An 18,714-nucleotide genomic window follows, 5' to 3' on the forward strand; every position below is an offset into this window, starting at 1 on the left:
CAGGGGATAGGAGAATAAAAGTGGCTAACAGGAGGAGGAGCTTCAAAAGGAGGACTTCATTTGAACCTCTAGTTTAGAAAAGGCAAGGAGCATATCCATCAATGTAGAAAGAAAACTACTGCTAATTGGATACTTGCTACCATGTGCTATGCCTAGTGCTTTTACATCATATCTCATGTAATCTGCAGAACAGCCTAGTGAGATATTTTTATTTAGAGCATTTTACATATGCAGAAAGTAACTTGCCTAAGCCACTACAAAACAAAAATCAAAAAAATCCAATAATGAGACACAAATTCTAAAAGGTTTTGATGTGGCCCCAGACCCAGACATAATGCCACCTTTTTACCATTTTTAATCATTGCTGTGTCTTAAAAAGTTGTAAGACACAAATAACTTATTCTGCCTATTTATAGCATCAATCTGGAAACGTAGAATTTCTTCTGAAATTGACTACTTCTTTTGACAAATATTTTAAGGGGTTGTCACAGCACTTGGAAGCATGCTGGGAAGAGTTAGTCTGTGAAATCTTTTCCCTAGAATAAGCATACTGGTTTTCCACCACACACCCAGTTGAGAATAGTCCTCTGTTTTTGTGCTTAGAAATCAAGCCTCCTCAAGTACACTCGGGGCAGAGACTATGCCTTCTTCCTTTTGTAATCCTTACAGCACCAAGCACACATATAGGACACATAACTGGGATTAAATAAATACTTGTTTAATGAGTAATCAGCATAGCACAGTATGTTATGGGCAAGAGACTTCAGAAAGAAAAGTACACACTGGTTTATCTACCCAAGAAAGATAGAAATTAAACCAATCTTTGATCCTCACTAGTGCTGTGGCATCTAATTTGTGTTTCCTGTGGGCCAGAGACAAAGTATACTCCAGGTGCTTTCTGTAGTTGAGCCTTCCCCAAACCCATCACATGTCTACTCAAAATCGATCCCACCTCCAAATAATTAATACAAGAGCAATGATGCTAAAACGTTACGAAGTGGAAAAATAAGAAGAAAGGTGACATCTAATGTTAATTATGTGTCAGGCATAGTACTTAACAGTTTACACGTATTTTCTCATTTAACCCTTATAATAATTACTGTCTTCACTTTATAGATGAAGACACTGAGCTTAGAGAAGTTAAGTAATTTGCCTATGGTCACACAAATAATAAATGATGAGTGACAGAGTAAAGATTCAGCTTACACTCTAGAAGATAATCATTAAAGGGCAGCATATTATCCAAAAGACAAGAGATAGGTGCAGCCACTACAGGAAACAGTATGGAGGTTCCTCAAAAAATTTAAAATAGAACTACCAAATGACCCAGCAATTCCAGTTTGGGGTACTTATCAAAAAAAAAACACTAACTCAAAAAAACATTTGCACTCCCATGTTCACATTATTTATGGAAACAACTTAAGTGTCCATCGACAGTCAAATGGACAAAGACAATGTGATGTATATTCAGCCATATAAAAGAATGAAATTGTGCTATTTGTCCAACATAGATGGACCTTGGAGACACTATACTAAGTGAAATAGGTCAGAGACAGAGAAAGACAAATACCATATCATCCCACTTACGTGTGGAAACAAAAAGAAGAAGGAGGAGGAGGAGGAGAAGAAGAAGAAAAAGAAAAAGAAAGAAACAAGAAGCTCATGGATTCATAGATACAGAGAACAGATGGGTGATTGCCAGAGGTGGGAGGTCAGGGTCGACAAAATGGATAAAAGTGGTCAAACAAATACAAACTTTTCACTTATAAAATAAATAAACCCTGGGATGTACTGTACATAGCGTGGTGACCATAGCTAATAATTGTAATGCATACCTGAAAGTTACTAAAAGAATAAATCTTACAATTTCTCATAACAAGGAAAAAATACATTCTGTAACTTTGCATGACAGATGTTAACTAGACTTATTGTGGTGATCATTTCACAATATAGAAAAATATCAAATCACTTCGTTGTACACCTGAAACTAATATAATGTTGTATGTATCTCCTTTAAAAAAAAAAAAAAAAGGCAGCCTTTAATATCACTAAAGATACAGGGAGTGGGCACCAACTTTTGCCTTGGTCACACTGGAGTCATTATTGAGATGACTAATGCATATGAGGTTTGCTTGCTCCCTTACATTGGTGAGGGCATCACAGCTCACACCCAGGTTGCCCTAGAAAGAGTGGGGGAGCTTGGGAACAGAAGACCTAGAGCTGAAGTCCTAGTTCCATTGTTCTCTGGCTGTGGTTATCTGGGGGCATTCACTTTTCCTCTCTGAACCTCAGCTTCTAAGTCTGTCAAGTGGGGATGATAATACTTTAAGACCCATTCAGAGGATTCAATCAAGGTGCTTCCAAATCTAGAAAGCACTGTGCCACAAAATTTGTTGATTATTCGCTTCTACTGATAACACTCTCTGCCACCAGCAGGATAGGAGACCCCATAACATAAAATCCTGGGCCATCACCCCAACATGCTGTACCTTGGGAATGGTTTGTTGAGAGAGAAAAATCTAATTATTCTTTATAGCTCACGGCTTGGGTATTCTTCACCCAGTGATCTAAGGAAACTGAAGGAAGAGACGGGGATAGTTAGAAATAGCAGGTGGGATTTATGCTAATTTTGTGGGACAAGGAAGGGCTTGAAAATGATTTTGGAAAGAGATAAAGTTGCTCCCATTTGTTATCATATTCATCTTCAAGGCCACAAATGGGAAGAAACTTTACTAATGATGGAATTAGTTTTTCATTTATTTATTTTATTTTATTATTATTTTTTAAGTAAACTCTATGCCCAACATGGGGCTCAAACTCACGACCCTGAGATCAAGAGTCCCATGCTCTACCAACTGAGCCCCTAATTTTCCATTTAAATAATAATATTTTATGGTATTTAGGCATACTCTACATTGTTCCAAACTGTATTTGAGGTAAGATACATTATAGTTTTTGGTACCACTTTGTGATTTTGCAAAGAATTTCATAGTAATGATTTCAACTGGTGGTATTTTTTTAAAGATTGTATTTATTTATTTATTTATTTGAGAGAGAGAGAGAGAGAGAGCATGAGCAGGGGAGAGGGGCAGAGGGGGAGGGAGAAACAGACTCCCCACTGAGCAGGGAGCCCACCGTGGGGCTCCATCCCAGGACTCTGAGATCATGACCTAGCCAAAGGCAGACATTTAACTGAGCCACCCAGATGCCCTTAAATTGGTGGTATTTTTTAGAGTGCTATCTTCTTAATTCTTTGAAGGAGGAAATCATACATAGGAAAGGTGATAAATTATTTTTATTATGTGAAAGTTTGGTTAGACAATTTTTAGACCCAAGCTGTTTTCCAGAGCTAGTATTTCTTAATTCCCTGTTCCCTAGTTTTTCCATCTGTAAATAGAGTAAAACAATCCCCTACTGTTTTTCCATTTCTAATAAAATTACGTATGGAAGGTGTTTTGGCAAATTCAAAAGAACTGTTTTTATTGTCCATTATCCATCAACTCTGCTAAGTGAGAGTATATTTCTTAGTCACTCTAACCCACAGCAATTCCAAATCAAGGATGCAACCCTAAAGAAATTCCTTTATTTATCTAGGAAGTATTTGCACATAAGGGAAGTCCATACAACGTGCAGAGAGGGAGATGAATTAACTAGGAACCCCAGAGGGTCCGCCCAGCTGCTTGGACACCCAAACCTGGCACTGAGCAAATGAACTCCTAAAATCACTGGAGGCATCAGGGTACTCACCCAGCCATCTGACTCACTCACAGCATCTGGGCATGAGAAAATTTTATTTCCCAAAGCCCACTTCCCTGTCCCCTCTTCCCTAGCCACACATACAAACAATCTGGACAGTCCATAAGGTAGAGGATAATTTTAGGGGGCTCCCCAGGGCCTGGCTGGATGCTTTCCAATCATTTCTTTCTGGCCTGTGAAATCAGATGCACTATTTCTTTATACATGAGAAAAAATGAAATCAGTTTCTATTTGCAGAGTGAGATGGAGAAAATGAAAATCGCACACAGCTATATCACAGATTCTTAGAAAGGACCTTCCTAAGCTAGAAGAGAGGAAGGAGGCAAAAGAGAAACTCAAAAGAAAAGGAAGTTTGATTTGTGAGCCCCTGAAAAGTGTCCCACACCCTCGGTCTCATGTACGTATAGCACATTTAAGGTTTTGGAGTATAGGTGGTAAATAAAATCAATGAGATTTCTGGATGCATTTTAACCACTGGTCATGTGGTTTAATCATCATGGCCATTCCAGAAGCAAATCGCTGTGTGTCAGTCTGTCTGTGTGTCTTCCTGTCTATGTGTGGCTCTGTATGTGCATCTGAGCTCTCCCACACCACCCTTCTTTCTCCTAACGGACATACAACACATTTTAACACATATGAAATTTGGTTAAAATGAACACCAAGAATAGATTGTTGGACCAAAAAAAAAAGGCCTGGGGAATTAGATTTCACAAAAGGCCTATACTAATTCAAGAATGGAATAGGAAAGAAGGACACTGATTAAGAGGGAGTATGTGGACCAATATTCTGCACCTAAATATGGTTTCAAATGAAATCATCCTATCACATAACCCAAATTTTGCTGGCCACATAAACCCAACTCCACCCTGAGAACATCAGATTCTCTTCCAAAGATCCCTCCTTCTTTGGTATTGGTAGGTGTCCTCAGGGGGAAATTACATCATGTGAGCTCTCAAACCAGTCCAGGCAACCATAGGACCTGCTGGCTCCAGGTTGCCCATAAGCCTGAAAGGCTCCTCCAGGAGACTACCCATTATTGCTCTGCCCAGGCCATCAGTGCTCCCCTTGCATGGAAAGGGTTCCCTTCTCTGAGTTCTACTCTCTGAAACAATATAGGATGATCCTGCTGTGGGGCCAAGTTCTTTTTTCTGACACGGAGTAGCCAGGCTCAGGGGACAGAAGGAAAGGGGAGGGAGTTCAAGTAACAGCCACTGTATGTTTCTGCAATCTATAATCCTAGACTCTCAGACCCTCTTCAGAGCCCAGCAAACCCTCCTTGCAATTTGCCTCCTGCCACTGATATCTGCTCCCACCCTCCCCACATCTTGATAGAATTTCACTCATAAACTCAGTTAAGTTTCGTCCTGAGGAGGTGCTTTTTTCTTTAAGGAAATCTCTAGATACAAGTAGATTCCAGGACTTACTGCCCAGGGGTTAAAGCTCTAGTTGTAAATTATGACTGCTTCCTATTTCCTTCTCTACCTTTCAAATGCAAGCATTTCTATTCCTTACCATCCATACCATCCTCGACAGTCCATTCACCAACAGATCCTCGCATGCCTGGGATGCCAAGTATGCACCTTATGTTCTGTGCTCTCCATCACAGTATCAGAAATAGCAATTCACATCTGTATAATGCTTGACATTTTATAAAGGACTTTCACATTTATTACCATTCTGGAGCCTCACATCATTTCTGTGAATAAAGCAAATCGAATATTGTTACTTTCATTTTAAAGCTACAAAAATTGACACTCAGAAAGGTAAGGAGATTTCCCCTAATAGCATTCAGCCAGTGAGGAGATGAGGCAGGCTCAGAATCCAGATCTTAAGACTCCTGGTGTAGGTTCTTTGCAATTCATAATGCTGCCACCCTCCAGCTTTCAGCCCCATGCACCTCTCTGTAGGCTCCCTCACTTGGCTTCCAGCCAAGTTCAAATAATCTCCAAGAAAGTAAATTTCCATGCTTTCAGGCCATCCAACAGAGTTTCCAGAGAAGCAGGGCATCATTACTCCCTCTTTCCCACTAGAAATATGATAAGAAAGCCCACTGGATAAGTGTTCTTTGGAGTAAATTAATTTTGGAATAATCTTATCTGACTTCCAGCCAGAATTCTCCACCAACAGCATGCAACATAAAAGTCTGATGAATAAAATCTTGACTTATAGCATGGATTTGCTTCACTTGACTTATTTTGAGGACGCATGTTTGCAAACCAACTGAAAAATAAAAACTACTCTGTGTTTAATTATATTGCAATCTATGGTTGAATTTCATTTAAATGGAATTTATAATTGGCACATTTGTCAAGTACTACTTCTGCCAGAGTTGTATGTAAAAGTACATTATCAACATTTGTACAACTGCAGCCCAAGTTAGCTAGCATCAAGACCCATCCCATTGATTAGGGGGCAAGTCACTAAAGGACAGTGGCTGTCGCATTTCCATAAAATACAAGTAAATATATTCAGAAATAAATTGTTTCCCAGATTTTGCTAAAACAGCATATGGCATGTTTTCAAAGTTAATGAGCACTGATTGAGCACCTCTGTTGTGCTCAGCACTGTGGAGAATTCAGAAAAGGAAAAGGTATGTCCTAAGATAGTCAAAGAAGAGAGACACCCCAGGGTATCGGGATCAAGGTGAAAGTATATAATTATCATCATTATCATCATCATCATTATACTATTTGTCAATTAACTACATGCCAAACACTAGGCTTAGTATTTTATTTGAATTATCTTACTTAATCTTCATAACAACTCAATGACATAGTTACTATTATCATTCCAATTTTCAGAAAATAAAAGCGAGACACAAAGAACTATTTTATTTAAGGTCATATAGATACGAATTGAAAGAGCCAGGATTGGAAGCCAAATATCTGAATCTCCAGCCTGTGTACTCTTAGCCTCCTTCCCATAATTGGAGAAGCCTTCATGATGGGCTGGATCTTTACCATGGCTCTGGTAGGGTTTAGTTAGGAAGAATGGAAAGAATGAAGAAAGGTCATCATATTAAAGGATAAGCAAGTAGCATAAACAAAGGCATGGGGCAAGAATTTGTATGTGACCTGTGAGGATCCCTGAAGAAAATTAATGGCAGGAAATAAAGTTAGCTAGGCAGAGTAAGACACTTAAGAGAATACCTTAGAAATAACCCAGACAGAATTTAAAGACTTGAGCCTTTGGAAATAGAAAGTGACATAGACAGACTCTTGTGTGGGAAAGTGACAATGAAAAGCCATTGTAGTACACTAGCAGCATATTCAGGAAAGGGGGAAAAGAGGAAGACGTGAAAGAAGCAAACCAATTATTACTTATCGTGAAATCCCCTCCAGACCCTACTGCTCCTTGGTCATGGTACATATTCAATGAGTGTTTGTCAGATCAGTGGACAAAAACTAATAGGGATAAAAAGAAAGGTCTAAGTCCAAGAAAGAATCTGCGGGAGTCACTGACAGATTGTTCATGAAGAAAAAAGAAAAGGAAGAAAGTAAAAATGGCACCGAAGAGCTACTCTAGGTAAAAAGGTGTGTGGTGCTTTTGGCTGACAATGGAGTTGGAAAGGAGGAGGTTCCAAGTGGGCCCAGGGAGGGTGATGAGTCCTCTATTTCGCTTTGAAAATGTAGAGGTTTGAAAGGGATACAGAATACTTACCATATTATAGGCATTTGGAGAAATAGGCCTAGAATACATTTAAGATTCTCCAAGGGTAGAAAGCATAGTCCTTACTCATCACGAAATTCAGGTAAACAGAAGTTGTCATTTTATTTATGGGCTACTTCTATAGGCAACCCCAAGCAGGGAGAACTTCTTAAATATAAATGTCACTACTAGACCTACTGTATTTTATCCAAGACCTGTGAAGTAAAGAAATTCATAAGGTACAAGAATACTATCAGAAATTGCAAAGAACTAAGCCGAAGGAAATAAATCAAAGAGTGAAGCTCTTTTCCTGTTCCTTGTGACATGCAGCCAGCACTGGCCATTTGACAGATAGGAAACACCAGTCTTTACTTACCAAAATACAAAAAGGAAAAAATCATGTAATGGTTTCTCAGCAAGAAGCCATTAGACAGATGTAATCATAATGGGACCAAATATTCCTATAAATGAAATGCATGCATTTAGGACCACAAGCAGAGTTTAAAAGCAGCCAACACAAAAGGTAAGTAGAGTTGCCTGTGCGTATACAATGGCTCAGATGTGAGAGAGCAATCCAATTGGCCCTCAAACAAACTGAATTGTGAATTTACAAGACAAACTCAGTATCCATTAGCTTAAAATTCAAATGACCCTCATCGAAAGCCCAGCTGTGGCAACAGGAGCTATTATTCTCAAAGTAAACTTCTCCCTTCTGATCATGCACCGACATCCAATCACTGAAGCTACAGCCTTCCTCATCCAAATTATTTGCTTTCAAAACAGCCTGACCACTTGGCTCTTTCTTTAGATGCTTGAAGCCCATCAGAAAGACCAAGTGGATGAGAGCATGTAAGATTCATTTAAACAAAGGGGCTCATTGTAATAGACAAAATCAAGATCTCTACCAGGCAAATTAGAGGGGGGAGAAAACTGCTTGAAAGTATAAGTTCTTTCAAGAGAGAAGAGTTGGGGTCAATTAAAATATAAAGCTGGAAAGATCCACAAATGTAGCCTGAGGAGTCATTCAGCCCATGGAGCACATTTGTTGTTAGTAGGCACAAAGAGAAATAAATTGAACTCCAACTACAATGTTCTAAATAAAAAGCGTATCATAAAATGGGCTCAGGTAACATGTCAAAACTTTTACCCAATTTAGAGGCAGAATATTTATCAAAGGTTATTTGGTAAGTTAGTTGTTTGACACTCTGAAAATATTTTCTCCCAAAAAATAATGTTATTCATGGTGATTGGCTTCCCATGGTAGACCACAAAAAATCTCCTAGAGTATGGAGTAATAATGTGTAAGTATAGTACTGGGATAATGAGGTAATGCCAATTGTTCTGTAAAAATAGCATCTTACCATCCTATATAGCAGTGCTTTTCAAATTATGAGTCACAACTCATGAAATCAATTCAATGGGTCTTTCCCTGTTTAATTCTTAATAGAATGGAAGAAATGGAATGGAAAGAACAGAATTGCAAAGATCAAAGTACGTCCTCTGTCATAAGTAAAAGTATTATTCTTGAAACTTAATTTCAATATTATAGGTATAAATAGCTCTGTGCATTCAGGATTGCAGTGTAAAATAAATTTCTTACCGTGGGTCACAGTTAAAACAGTTTGCATGTCTTTTAGCAAGGCTTTCATGGGGTGCCTAACACAAAGCCAGGGTATAATAACATTTGTTAAATGAATGAGTGAGTGCGTGAACTGGTGAACACATGAAGAACGAATAAATAGGATGCCAGTGATACACTTCTCTCAGTCACAGACCTGACACTTGCAGAGGAAAGCTTGCTCACATTTCCACTAGCATTTCCGTACTAGTGAGGCAGTGGGGACAGAGGGTTGCCCAACTGTAATTCCCAATAGCTAGTTCCCTTGGCCTGGGACAGGATCTCTATCACAATAGGGGCCATTATGTGGGAAAGATAGGGACAAGGCTTCTACAACTGAGTAGGATTGGACTCTAGGGGCTGGGTTCTGAGGGGGCGGGGGAAGATAAGATAGGGTTGCCAGATTTAGCAAATAAAAATACAGGGTGCTGGTTAAATTGGAACTTCAGAAAAACAACAAATAGTTAAAGAGCAAGGAAAATCATGAACCTTCAGAGCTGGAAGATCCATCTGATCCATCAGTTACTTATGTGAGGCAAAATGATGTATACAATACTCTGCTGGGTGCTGTGGAAAGAAAAAACACTTAGTTCTTGAGCCTGAAGAGGTCAGAGACACACAGGCAAGGAGCTCAGCAATGACCATGCCCTGAGCACTATTCTAAGCACTTTCCAGGCATTAACTCATTTAACCCTCGTCATCCTGCGTTCGGCACTGCTATCATCCCCACTGAAGACCAAAAACTGAAGCACAGAGAAGTTACAAGAGAAAGCTGCCATAGGTCTCCTATAGAAACACACCAATAGTATCCAGTGGGCCTGAAGTAGAGGGCTGGCTGGGTCCAAGGGGCTGGGTCTGGAGGGGGGATCTGAGCTGAATCTTGCAGGAGGAGGAAAACTCAAAAGATGATTTAGGGGAAGAAAACTGCAGGCAGAGCCAACAGCTTAACAGTAAGAGGACATGATCAAGAAATAGGCATAGACAAAAGTTGCTGGAGTACCAGGAATATAATAAGAGGAAGGAAACACTGGACAAGAAATGTAGGTAGTGACCACACTGTCAAGAGGAACCACATCCGCTACTGCATCTGCATGCAGTGGCAAACCACCAAAGAACTGGGGGTATATAAATGGACACTGTGGTGAGTTGGGCTATTAAGGAAAATTGCTTTGGCAATGGTCCCAAAGATAGAGTAGATGAGGCAGCAATCAAAGGCCAGGACAAGATCAGGTAAATCAGTGCAGTTGGCTGGCAAAGCACTGTGGAATCGGAGTCCAGGATTTACCTCCAAGATTGGATCCATCATAGGGATGGACATAACCTTGGACAATTCAGGTAATGACCCTGAGCCCTGGCTTCCTCACTTCTAAAACAGGGTTGACAATACAACTTAACCTCATAGTGTCCTTGGAGAATAAAACAGAAAACATGCAGGAAATGCTTCATAAGTGGAAGCTCCCTGTAAAGGGTCATGGTGATTGAACTTGAATCCTTCCCTTAACAATTCCTCTGAGTTCAATCAGCCTTTGATTGAACATTCCAGGAGTAAGGTACTCATGCCATCCCAATGGTAACACAGTGAAGGAGAAAGAATGGAAGAATTCAGGTGTTTACCTTTCCTATTTCCAAAGAGAAAGAGTATAACTAGGAATAAAGCTGAGGTAGAAAACAAAAAAAACAAAACGCCAAATACCAAGTAACCATAGTTGAAGAAGGTAGGTGAACTTGGTATCCTCACTCTAGCACACATTACTAGAGTGACCCTAACCAAATTACTTAAACTCTGTAAACCCTGATTTTCTTGTCTGTGAAGGATGGTTGATAACACCTACATCGGGAACCTACTGGAAAGAGAGCTGAGACTGCGTATGTTATGCCCTTAGAACAATGCCTACCAGAGTAGACAATAAATGACATTATTGTATTATGTGTAAATTAAAATAAAGCTACAGTCACAGTTAGGCAGCGATAGTGGTAGAGACAGAAAACAGAATGTGGAAATAAGTAGAACATAAATGAAGTGTGACAATTCTAGAGGAGACCACGTCCAGAAACAGGGGCATGGAATTGAACACCCCTTTTCTGGACAGCCAGATGTGTTCTGCCCAGTGGATGTGGCTTCTGAAATGTGCCCCTCCAGGTGAGATGATAAAGGATGGCAGCATTAAAAATGCAGGTTTGCAGACTGAGGGAAGGGGGCCTGGAAGGAGAAAACGTAGTCGCCTCTGACTATATAATTCTCCTGCCTCTTTCTGCTGTGAAACCAGACCCCATCGCTGACTCTCAGGAAGGCACAGTGCAAAGCAATGCTGAGGCTGAGGTGGGGGGCAGGTTCATAATATGTCAGAGCTGACAGGGGCAGGAATGGATGTCGGGGCCAGACCTCCATCCGTCTGAGCATACAGGACACATGTAAGTAGGACCTGCGAGGTCTGAAACCACCGTTCTATGCTTAGAATGTCCTACTTCTCTAGACAGCAGAACATACAGAAAGCCCACTCTTCCTGCGGAAGCTCTGCCTTGGTGAAGCACAAACGTTATTCCAAAAATCTAGCCCAGTGCTTGGGGCACTGCCATGACTGAGGTAAACTTACTAGCCTTTCATTTTTTCTTGAAATTTTAAAATTGTTTCTCAAGGACTTGGTTTGTAAACTGAAATACTAAGAAAACGTAGAGGGAAGATTAACAAAATGATCATGAAGACACTCTGGGTTTCAAATGTGCACCATCTGTCCTTCGTCTCTGAAGATGACACAGCAAGGTACGCACTGGACCTGTTTTCCAACCACAGTGACTCTCTGCCCCTGTGTTCTCCCACAACCTGTCACCCGATCTCCCTTGTCAGACAACTGCAAACACGCGAGAGGTCCAGTCGGGATTCAGTATTCTTTCTGGCAGAATCTCCTCTGTGCACAACCAAACTGGCCTGTGTCGGAAGAAAGCACATTCGTGGCCACCCCCCTAACAAAATGAAACCAAAGGCCATTCATGATGAAAATCTCCATCTCTTCTCTTGATCTTCCTGAAACTAAAGGTAGCCTCCAAAGTTAGAATTAGAGCATTTGGTGGAAATGAAAAGCTGCCTAGATTTTCTCATGTCCTAGCACTTTCACTTTTGGGAAATGAATATTTAGAAAGGTTTAAGAATATCTTTCTTACACATTGCTCTCCCTCCCAAATATAGAGAGCGCAACAAATGCCTCTTCATTTATGAGTAAGAATGGGTTGCCTGAGAAGAAAGCAATCTCAAAACACATTCCTGACTCAGTTATTCACCTCTTTGGGCAGATTTTCCCCCATAGGTAGGGAAGGGATATCTCTTAACTCTTCCAGCAACACTGATTAAAAGTGATATCTGGTGGGGTGATTCAGCCAACACTGGATCAATCATCTGTAGAAAGGAGAAAGCAGAGACTACAGTGGTTCCTGCCCCCCAGATGGCTAGAAAATAACACAAAGCAAGATAAATGGAGTTACCAAGGACTGAGGGAATTCCCTTTTCCAGGAGCTCTTCAAAGACAAAACAGCCACCCATTTTCTTAATTGTCTAAGTACGTCTCTGACTACTTTTTAAGCCACCCTCCAACCAGCAATGATTGAGAGCCAATTATTCTAAGAAATCAAGGTGGGGCATCTACTGGCTGGAGGATAAAACAGACAGGAATAGAACACCAAAAGTCAGTACATACAACGAAATGACTTGGTGTGGGTTTGAAATTTAAAAACAAAAATCCAGGGGATACCTGGCTGGCTTTGTTGGTGGAGCATACAACTCTTGATCTTCTGGGTGTGAGTTCAAACCTCACGTTGGGTATTGAAATTACTTAAAAATAAAATCTTCTTAAAAAATAAATAAAAATAAAAATCCAAATACAATGAAGAAAAAGCCAGAGAGAAAATTTTAAATGAGCATCTCACCTCTCTGGGATGACCCCCAAATGCTACCTAACATTTACATCACAGAGAAGGAAATGAGCAGAGATGTAACAGGCCAAAGGAGACAGCTGATTTTAGCTGCAGGCCTGGAAAACTTTACTTTTTCAGGCTTTTCATTATTTTTTTAGATTTCAGGCCCCCAAGCACCCAGGCATTTCAGTCTGGCTTCTCCCAATCTGCTCTCGTTTTCCCAGCTGCACTTCATCACTTACTATTGAGATCTCCTTGCTTTCACACAGCAGAGATAATGGGTTGGGCAATCTGAGCTCTAAAATCAAAGCAATGTGACCACGGGCCCTCAGAAGGTAAGAGCGCCTACAGTTGCAAAGCGGAGAAGAGACTCACAAGCAGCCAGGGAAGAGCCTGAGAGTTTGCAGCCTGAAGAGTTGTCTTGCTGAAGGACAAGCTTTCATACCCAGGAGAGAATGGGGGAGAGAATTTGCTCTCAAATTTTGCTCTCCCTGGCCAGTCAGGAAACTGCAGACGGAGAGGGCCCAGGTGGCCCCTGGAATGGCCCTGAGGCTGCCAGAAAGAGTTGTCAGGCCCGAGGACGGAGTGAGGAGTGCCCTGCGAGGACACGCAAGGCTGGTTAACCTGGCCACGGCTGGGGCCACTGCCCTGTGGTCCAGGCCTAGTTGTCAGGCAGTCTGTTGGGTAGATAGAGACAAAGGATACACTGTTGCCACTGCAGAGGTAAGGGGGAGGGGGGTTGCTGTGCACACCGTGTGAGGCTGTCCCTACCGAGCAGCCAATAGAGGTTTCCCATTAAACAGTTGCTGCCACCACTCCTCAGTAGGACAAGCCAGCCAGCCTTCCCGTAAACGACTGCGTGCAGAGATGCGTACCCCATCACTGCCACCTCGGGCAGGTGTGAGCAATCAGAGGTACCTGCCTTCAGAATTGCGGATGCGTCCGCCGGGTTCGACAAATCCCATTGTAACCCTTCCCATCCCCAATGTAGCTCACTCACAGAAGAAATGAGTTAACTTCAGTGGAGTTTGGAGTGTGCTGGAGGTTGGGGGAAGGGACTAGGAGGAGGCAGAAAGACAGAAACCTTCTGATCTAAAGATTTTTACCGTTTGGGTTTGTTTTTTCGGATTAAAAGGGGGGGGGAACGAAGCAGCAAAAAGGGACTGCAGGATACTGCTCATTTTCAGACATACCTGGCATTTTAGGTAAAGAGCAACTCGCAAAACTCTGTCCAGATTGACAGAAAACGTGCTCGCCCGTCAACCAAGGAAGAAGAAAACAGATTCACTGAGGTCCAGGAGGCGAGAATTCAGGCTCCCGGGCTTCAGGTCTCCTCCTCGCCATCCTCGCCCTGCCCCACCCCAGACTTCCAGGTGGAAAGCCGGCAAGTGAGACTGCACCCACTTGTCAACTCCTGGGGACCCCAGGGACCCGCTCGGGGCTCGCCGCCCCGCCACCGCGGACGCCCGCGGCTGCGGGGACACACCCTCCACCTACCTCAAACATGGGAGAGGCGCCCTTGCTCGGCAACGTGCAGCCCAGGAGCTCGGCGAGAAACTTTGCCATATACGAGCGCTGAGGCAGGCTCCCTCCCGAAGCGCCCGATGCGTCCTCGCCCGGCGCGGGAGCCGGAGCGGCGGCCGGGGCTCGCGCGCAGCAGCCCGCCGGCCAGAGAGGCCGGGGCTCGGGGGCTGCCCCGCGGCGACCGGGGATGGGGGGCGGGGCGGAGGGCCTGTCGGGGGAGGGGCGGGGGGGCCGGGGCCCGGGCGAGCGCCTCCCGCTGGGCCGCCGCCGCCCGCTCCGCCGACCCAGCCTCCCGCGCCGCGGGAGCCGGGCGCTGCGGTCCGCGCTAGCCTTTCCCGCTGAATGTCACCATTACCGTAGTAAAGGGAAGGGCCCCGCCGAGGGGGTGGCGGGAGGGCCAACGGCTCCGCAGGACGGCGGAGCGCGCGGGCAAGGGCAGCGGGCGCAGAGCGCCGCGGCGCAGGCACCCGCCCGGACCAACCGCGGGCACCGCCACTCCGGCGACACCGCCCGGCTGGACAGCGGGAGGCGACGGCGGGGAGGTGGGCCAGGATGACCCAGTTCCCCAGTTTCCCCCTCCTGGGCGCGAACCGAGGTGGGAAAGGCGGCTGCCTCGGGCCGCGGACTGACCCCGGCGAGTTGCCGCTGCGAGGCGCGAGCGGCCCAGGGGGCGCCCCCACCGGCTTTTCCCCCACCCTCCCTTTGGGAAAGGGAAAAGGCTCCAGAGCCTGGGAGGAGAGACTCCCACTCCTCTCCTCACATTAACCCCTGTTATTGAATGGAGCAGGCACAGGTGTGCCCCAGAAGGGGAGAGGTGACTTTGTAGGCATAGAGGCTGGGCCAGATAAGCTCCATAATCACAGTCACAGCTCCCTCCCTGACCCTGGCTGGGGTGAGGGGTTAGGGTGGGAAAGGATGGTCAAGCCGGAGACAGACACAGACAGGTGTGGCCCTGTTTTTCTTCCCAGACCTATAGGCTTGTCTTTTAATGAGGGATATAACTTTTAGGACACAAGGCCTACGTTGCATCCCTAGAGTTGCACATCTCAAACTTTAATGTACATAAGAAAGACCTGGAGAGCTTGTTTAAAATCAGAAGTCCTGGGCCCCCATTCCCAGTGTTTCTGATTCAGAAGGTTTGGGGCAACCTCAGGATCTGCTTTTTTATTAGGCATCCCAGGAGACTGTGATGTAGGTGGTGCCTAGGCCAGATCTGGAGAAACATTGCCCTACCTTGTCAAATCCAGAAGTCAGGTCATACAAGAACTGTAAAAGCGTTAGATTGGCCATAGACAGAGACCCTAAAGAAAGTTTGTCAAATCACCTAATTTTATATGCAAGGGAGCAGAGCTAGAAAAGTCTGCCTTCACAAGCAACCTTGTACTAGAGACACCCCAGGCATTATTACAGAAGCACTCTGTAAATCTTGCTTGACTGAATGAATAGAAGAAGATGGATAGCTGGATGGATGGTGATGCATAGCTGGTCTAGATTTCCGGATTCGCATTCCAGAATTCTAGCTGATACAGCAAAGTCACTGTGAATTCAGGAAATAAAATGGGAAGGAAAAGTGTTAAACTAATTAGTTGGAATATATATCAGCTCAGTGCTTCTCCAAGTTTTTCAGTCAAATATCTTCCACAGTAAAGAGATTATCAAAAACAAATTATCTATGAAATCTCTGGTTTTGTCTTTTTGTCATTTTAGCCTATGAAATATTCCGGTTCATTACAGTATAAAAAGACCTACTCCTATGAGTAAAACTAATGCTTTAAGTATTCTATCTTTATCCAGAACCCACTGGCACAGCACTAGCTAACCCCCATCAGCAAATCAAGAAATGTGGCAGCTAGGTGCCTCGTGCACTACGCTAAACAGAAAAGAGAAGGGAAACTAATATGCACTGAGTACCTACAAATGTCTCAGGCACTGTGTCACTGGGTTAGAGCATGGGCTCTGGGGATAGACTACTAAATCCCACTTCTTTTTTTTTTTTTTAAGATTTTATTTTATTTGAGAGAGACAGAGAGGGACAGGGATAGTGAGAGACAGCATGAAAGGGGAGGAGAGGGAGAAGCAGGCTCCCCACTGAGCAGAGAGCCGGACTGGATCCCAGGACCCTGGGATCATGACCTGAGCCAAAGGCAAACGCTTAACCAAATGAGCCACCCAGGCGCCCCTAAATCCCACTTCTGATATTTAATAGCTGTGAGACTTCCAAAAAGTGACTTTGCTTCTCTGTGCTTCAGTTTGGGCATCTCCAAATTGGGCAAATAATAAAGGTACCTACTGCATGTGGTTTGTATTTGTTTTCTATTGCTGTCACAACTTAGCATCTTAAAACAACACCCATTTATTATGTCATGGTTCTGTGGGTGGGCTCAACCAGGTTATGTATGTAGGATCTCACAAGGCTGAAGCCAATATGCAGCCACCTGGGCTCTTATCTAGAGGCCCTGAGAAGAATCCACTTCCAAACCCAGTTCCTGATAGCTGTAGGTCTGAGGTCCTTGCTTCCTTGTTGGTTGTCAGCCCAGGCCCCATCCTCGGCTCCAAGAGGCTCTCCAGGCTTCTTTTCATGTGACCCCATCTTTAAAGCAGCAATTGAGGTGAGCCCTTCTCATGCTTCGAATCTCTCTGACTTCTTTAGCCAATAGCCAGAGAAAACTTTTGGCTTTAAAGGGGTTCATGTGATTATATGATTATAATATCCAGGCCCACCTAGATAATCTTCCTATCATCAGGTCAACTGATCAGTCATGTAATCATGCCTTCTAAGTCGCTTTTGTCACATCAAGTAACATAATCACAGAAGTAACACCATGGGTGAAAGCCATGAGAGGTATCTAGAATCCAGATTACCACAGACTATTTTGAAGAATAAGTAAATGTATGCATTTTAAATCCTTAGAACAGTGTTTTGTTTCATTATACTTATAGTAAGAACTCAATAAAGGCTAGCTGTTATTTTTTTCTGCCCATGGCACTACATTTGATTGTCATTACAACTCTGTATTATCTTAAGGGAATATACTGTGAATCAGAAAGATTGTCCATGTCGGTGATGATGTGGAAAAAAGGAACCCTTGTGCACTCTTAGTGGGAATGTAAATTGGTGCAGCCTCTGTGGAAAACAGTATGCAGGTTCCTTAAAAAATTAAAAATAGAAATACCAAATGATCCAGTATTGCGTATTGACCCAAAGAAAATGAAAACAGCAATTCAAAAAAATATATGCACCCCTATATTTATTGCAGGATTATTTACAATAGCCAAGATATGGAAGCAACCCAAGTGTCTATTGATAGCTGAATGGATAAAGAAAATCACACACACACACACACACACACACACAGTGGAATATTACTCAGCCATAAAAAAGGGATAAGATCTTGCCATTTTAGACAATATGGATGGATCTAGAGGGTATTACACTAAGTAAAATAAGTCAGACAGAGAAAGACAGATATCATATTATTTCACTTGTATGTGGAATGGAAAAAAACTAATGAATGAACAAACAAAAAGCACAAATAAACCAAGAACAAACTGATGGTTGCCAGAGGATGGCAAAATGAGTGAAAGGGAATGGGAGGTACAGGCTTCCAGTTATGGAATGAATAAATCATGGGAACAAAAGGTACAGCATAGGGGATATAGTCAATGGTATTGTAATAGTGTTACATGGTGACAGATGGCAGTTACACTAACGGTGAGCATAGTATGACATATAGACGTGTCAAATCACTGTGTCATGTATCATATGATCTCACTGATATGAGGAATTCTTAATCGCAGGAATCAAACTGAGGGTTGTTGGAGTGGGGGGTGGGGTGGGAGGGATGGGGTGACTGGGTGATGGACACTGGGGAGGGTGTGTGCTCTGGTAAACCCTGTGAATTGTGCAGGACTGTTGAATCTCAGATCTGTACCTCTGAAACAAATAATGCAATATATGTTAAGAAAAAAAAAAAAAGAAGAAGAAGAAGAAGAAGAAGAAGAAGAAGAAGAAGAAGAAGAAGGTAGCGGGAGGGGAAGAATGAGGCGGGGGAAATCGGAGGGGTGGACGAACCATGAGAGACGATGGACTCTGAAAAACAAACAGGGTTCTAGAGGGGAGGGGAGTGGGAGGATGGGTTAGCCTGGTGGTGGGTATTGAGGAGGGCACGTTCTGCATGGAGCACTGGGTGTTGTGCACAAACAATGAATCATGGAACACTTCATCTATAATGATGTAATGTATGGGGATTAACATAAGAATA

At 43.1% G+C, this 18,714-nt stretch overlaps 1 protein-coding gene across 4 annotated transcripts in view; it reads right to left on the minus strand.

Moving 5' to 3' along the window:
- RASGEF1B (RasGEF domain family member 1B) overlaps positions 1-14,632 on the minus strand; it is a 556,303-nt gene extending 541,671 nt beyond the window's left edge. For 2 of the 4 annotated variants that reach the window (XM_064584681.1, XM_045880908.3), the window contains exon 1: positions 14,426-14,632. In XM_064584681.1, the coding sequence (XP_064440751.1) occupies positions 14,426-14,494 (69 nt within the window). In that variant the 5' untranslated portion in view covers positions 14,495-14,632. The remainder of the gene's footprint in view (positions 1-14,425) is intronic. The other 2 variants (XM_045880910.3, XM_045880909.3) reach the window with 1 other exon arrangement.
- Between the last annotated feature and the right edge of the window lie 4,082 nt (positions 14,633-18,714).

This window comes from Mirounga angustirostris, unplaced genomic scaffold, assembly GCF_029215605.1.
Source record: "Mirounga angustirostris isolate CCGP_5_RB_7025 unplaced genomic scaffold, mMirAng1.0.hap1 SCAF_2, whole genome shotgun sequence".
NCBI classification, from domain to species: Eukaryota; Metazoa; Chordata; class Mammalia; order Carnivora; family Phocidae; genus Mirounga; species Mirounga angustirostris.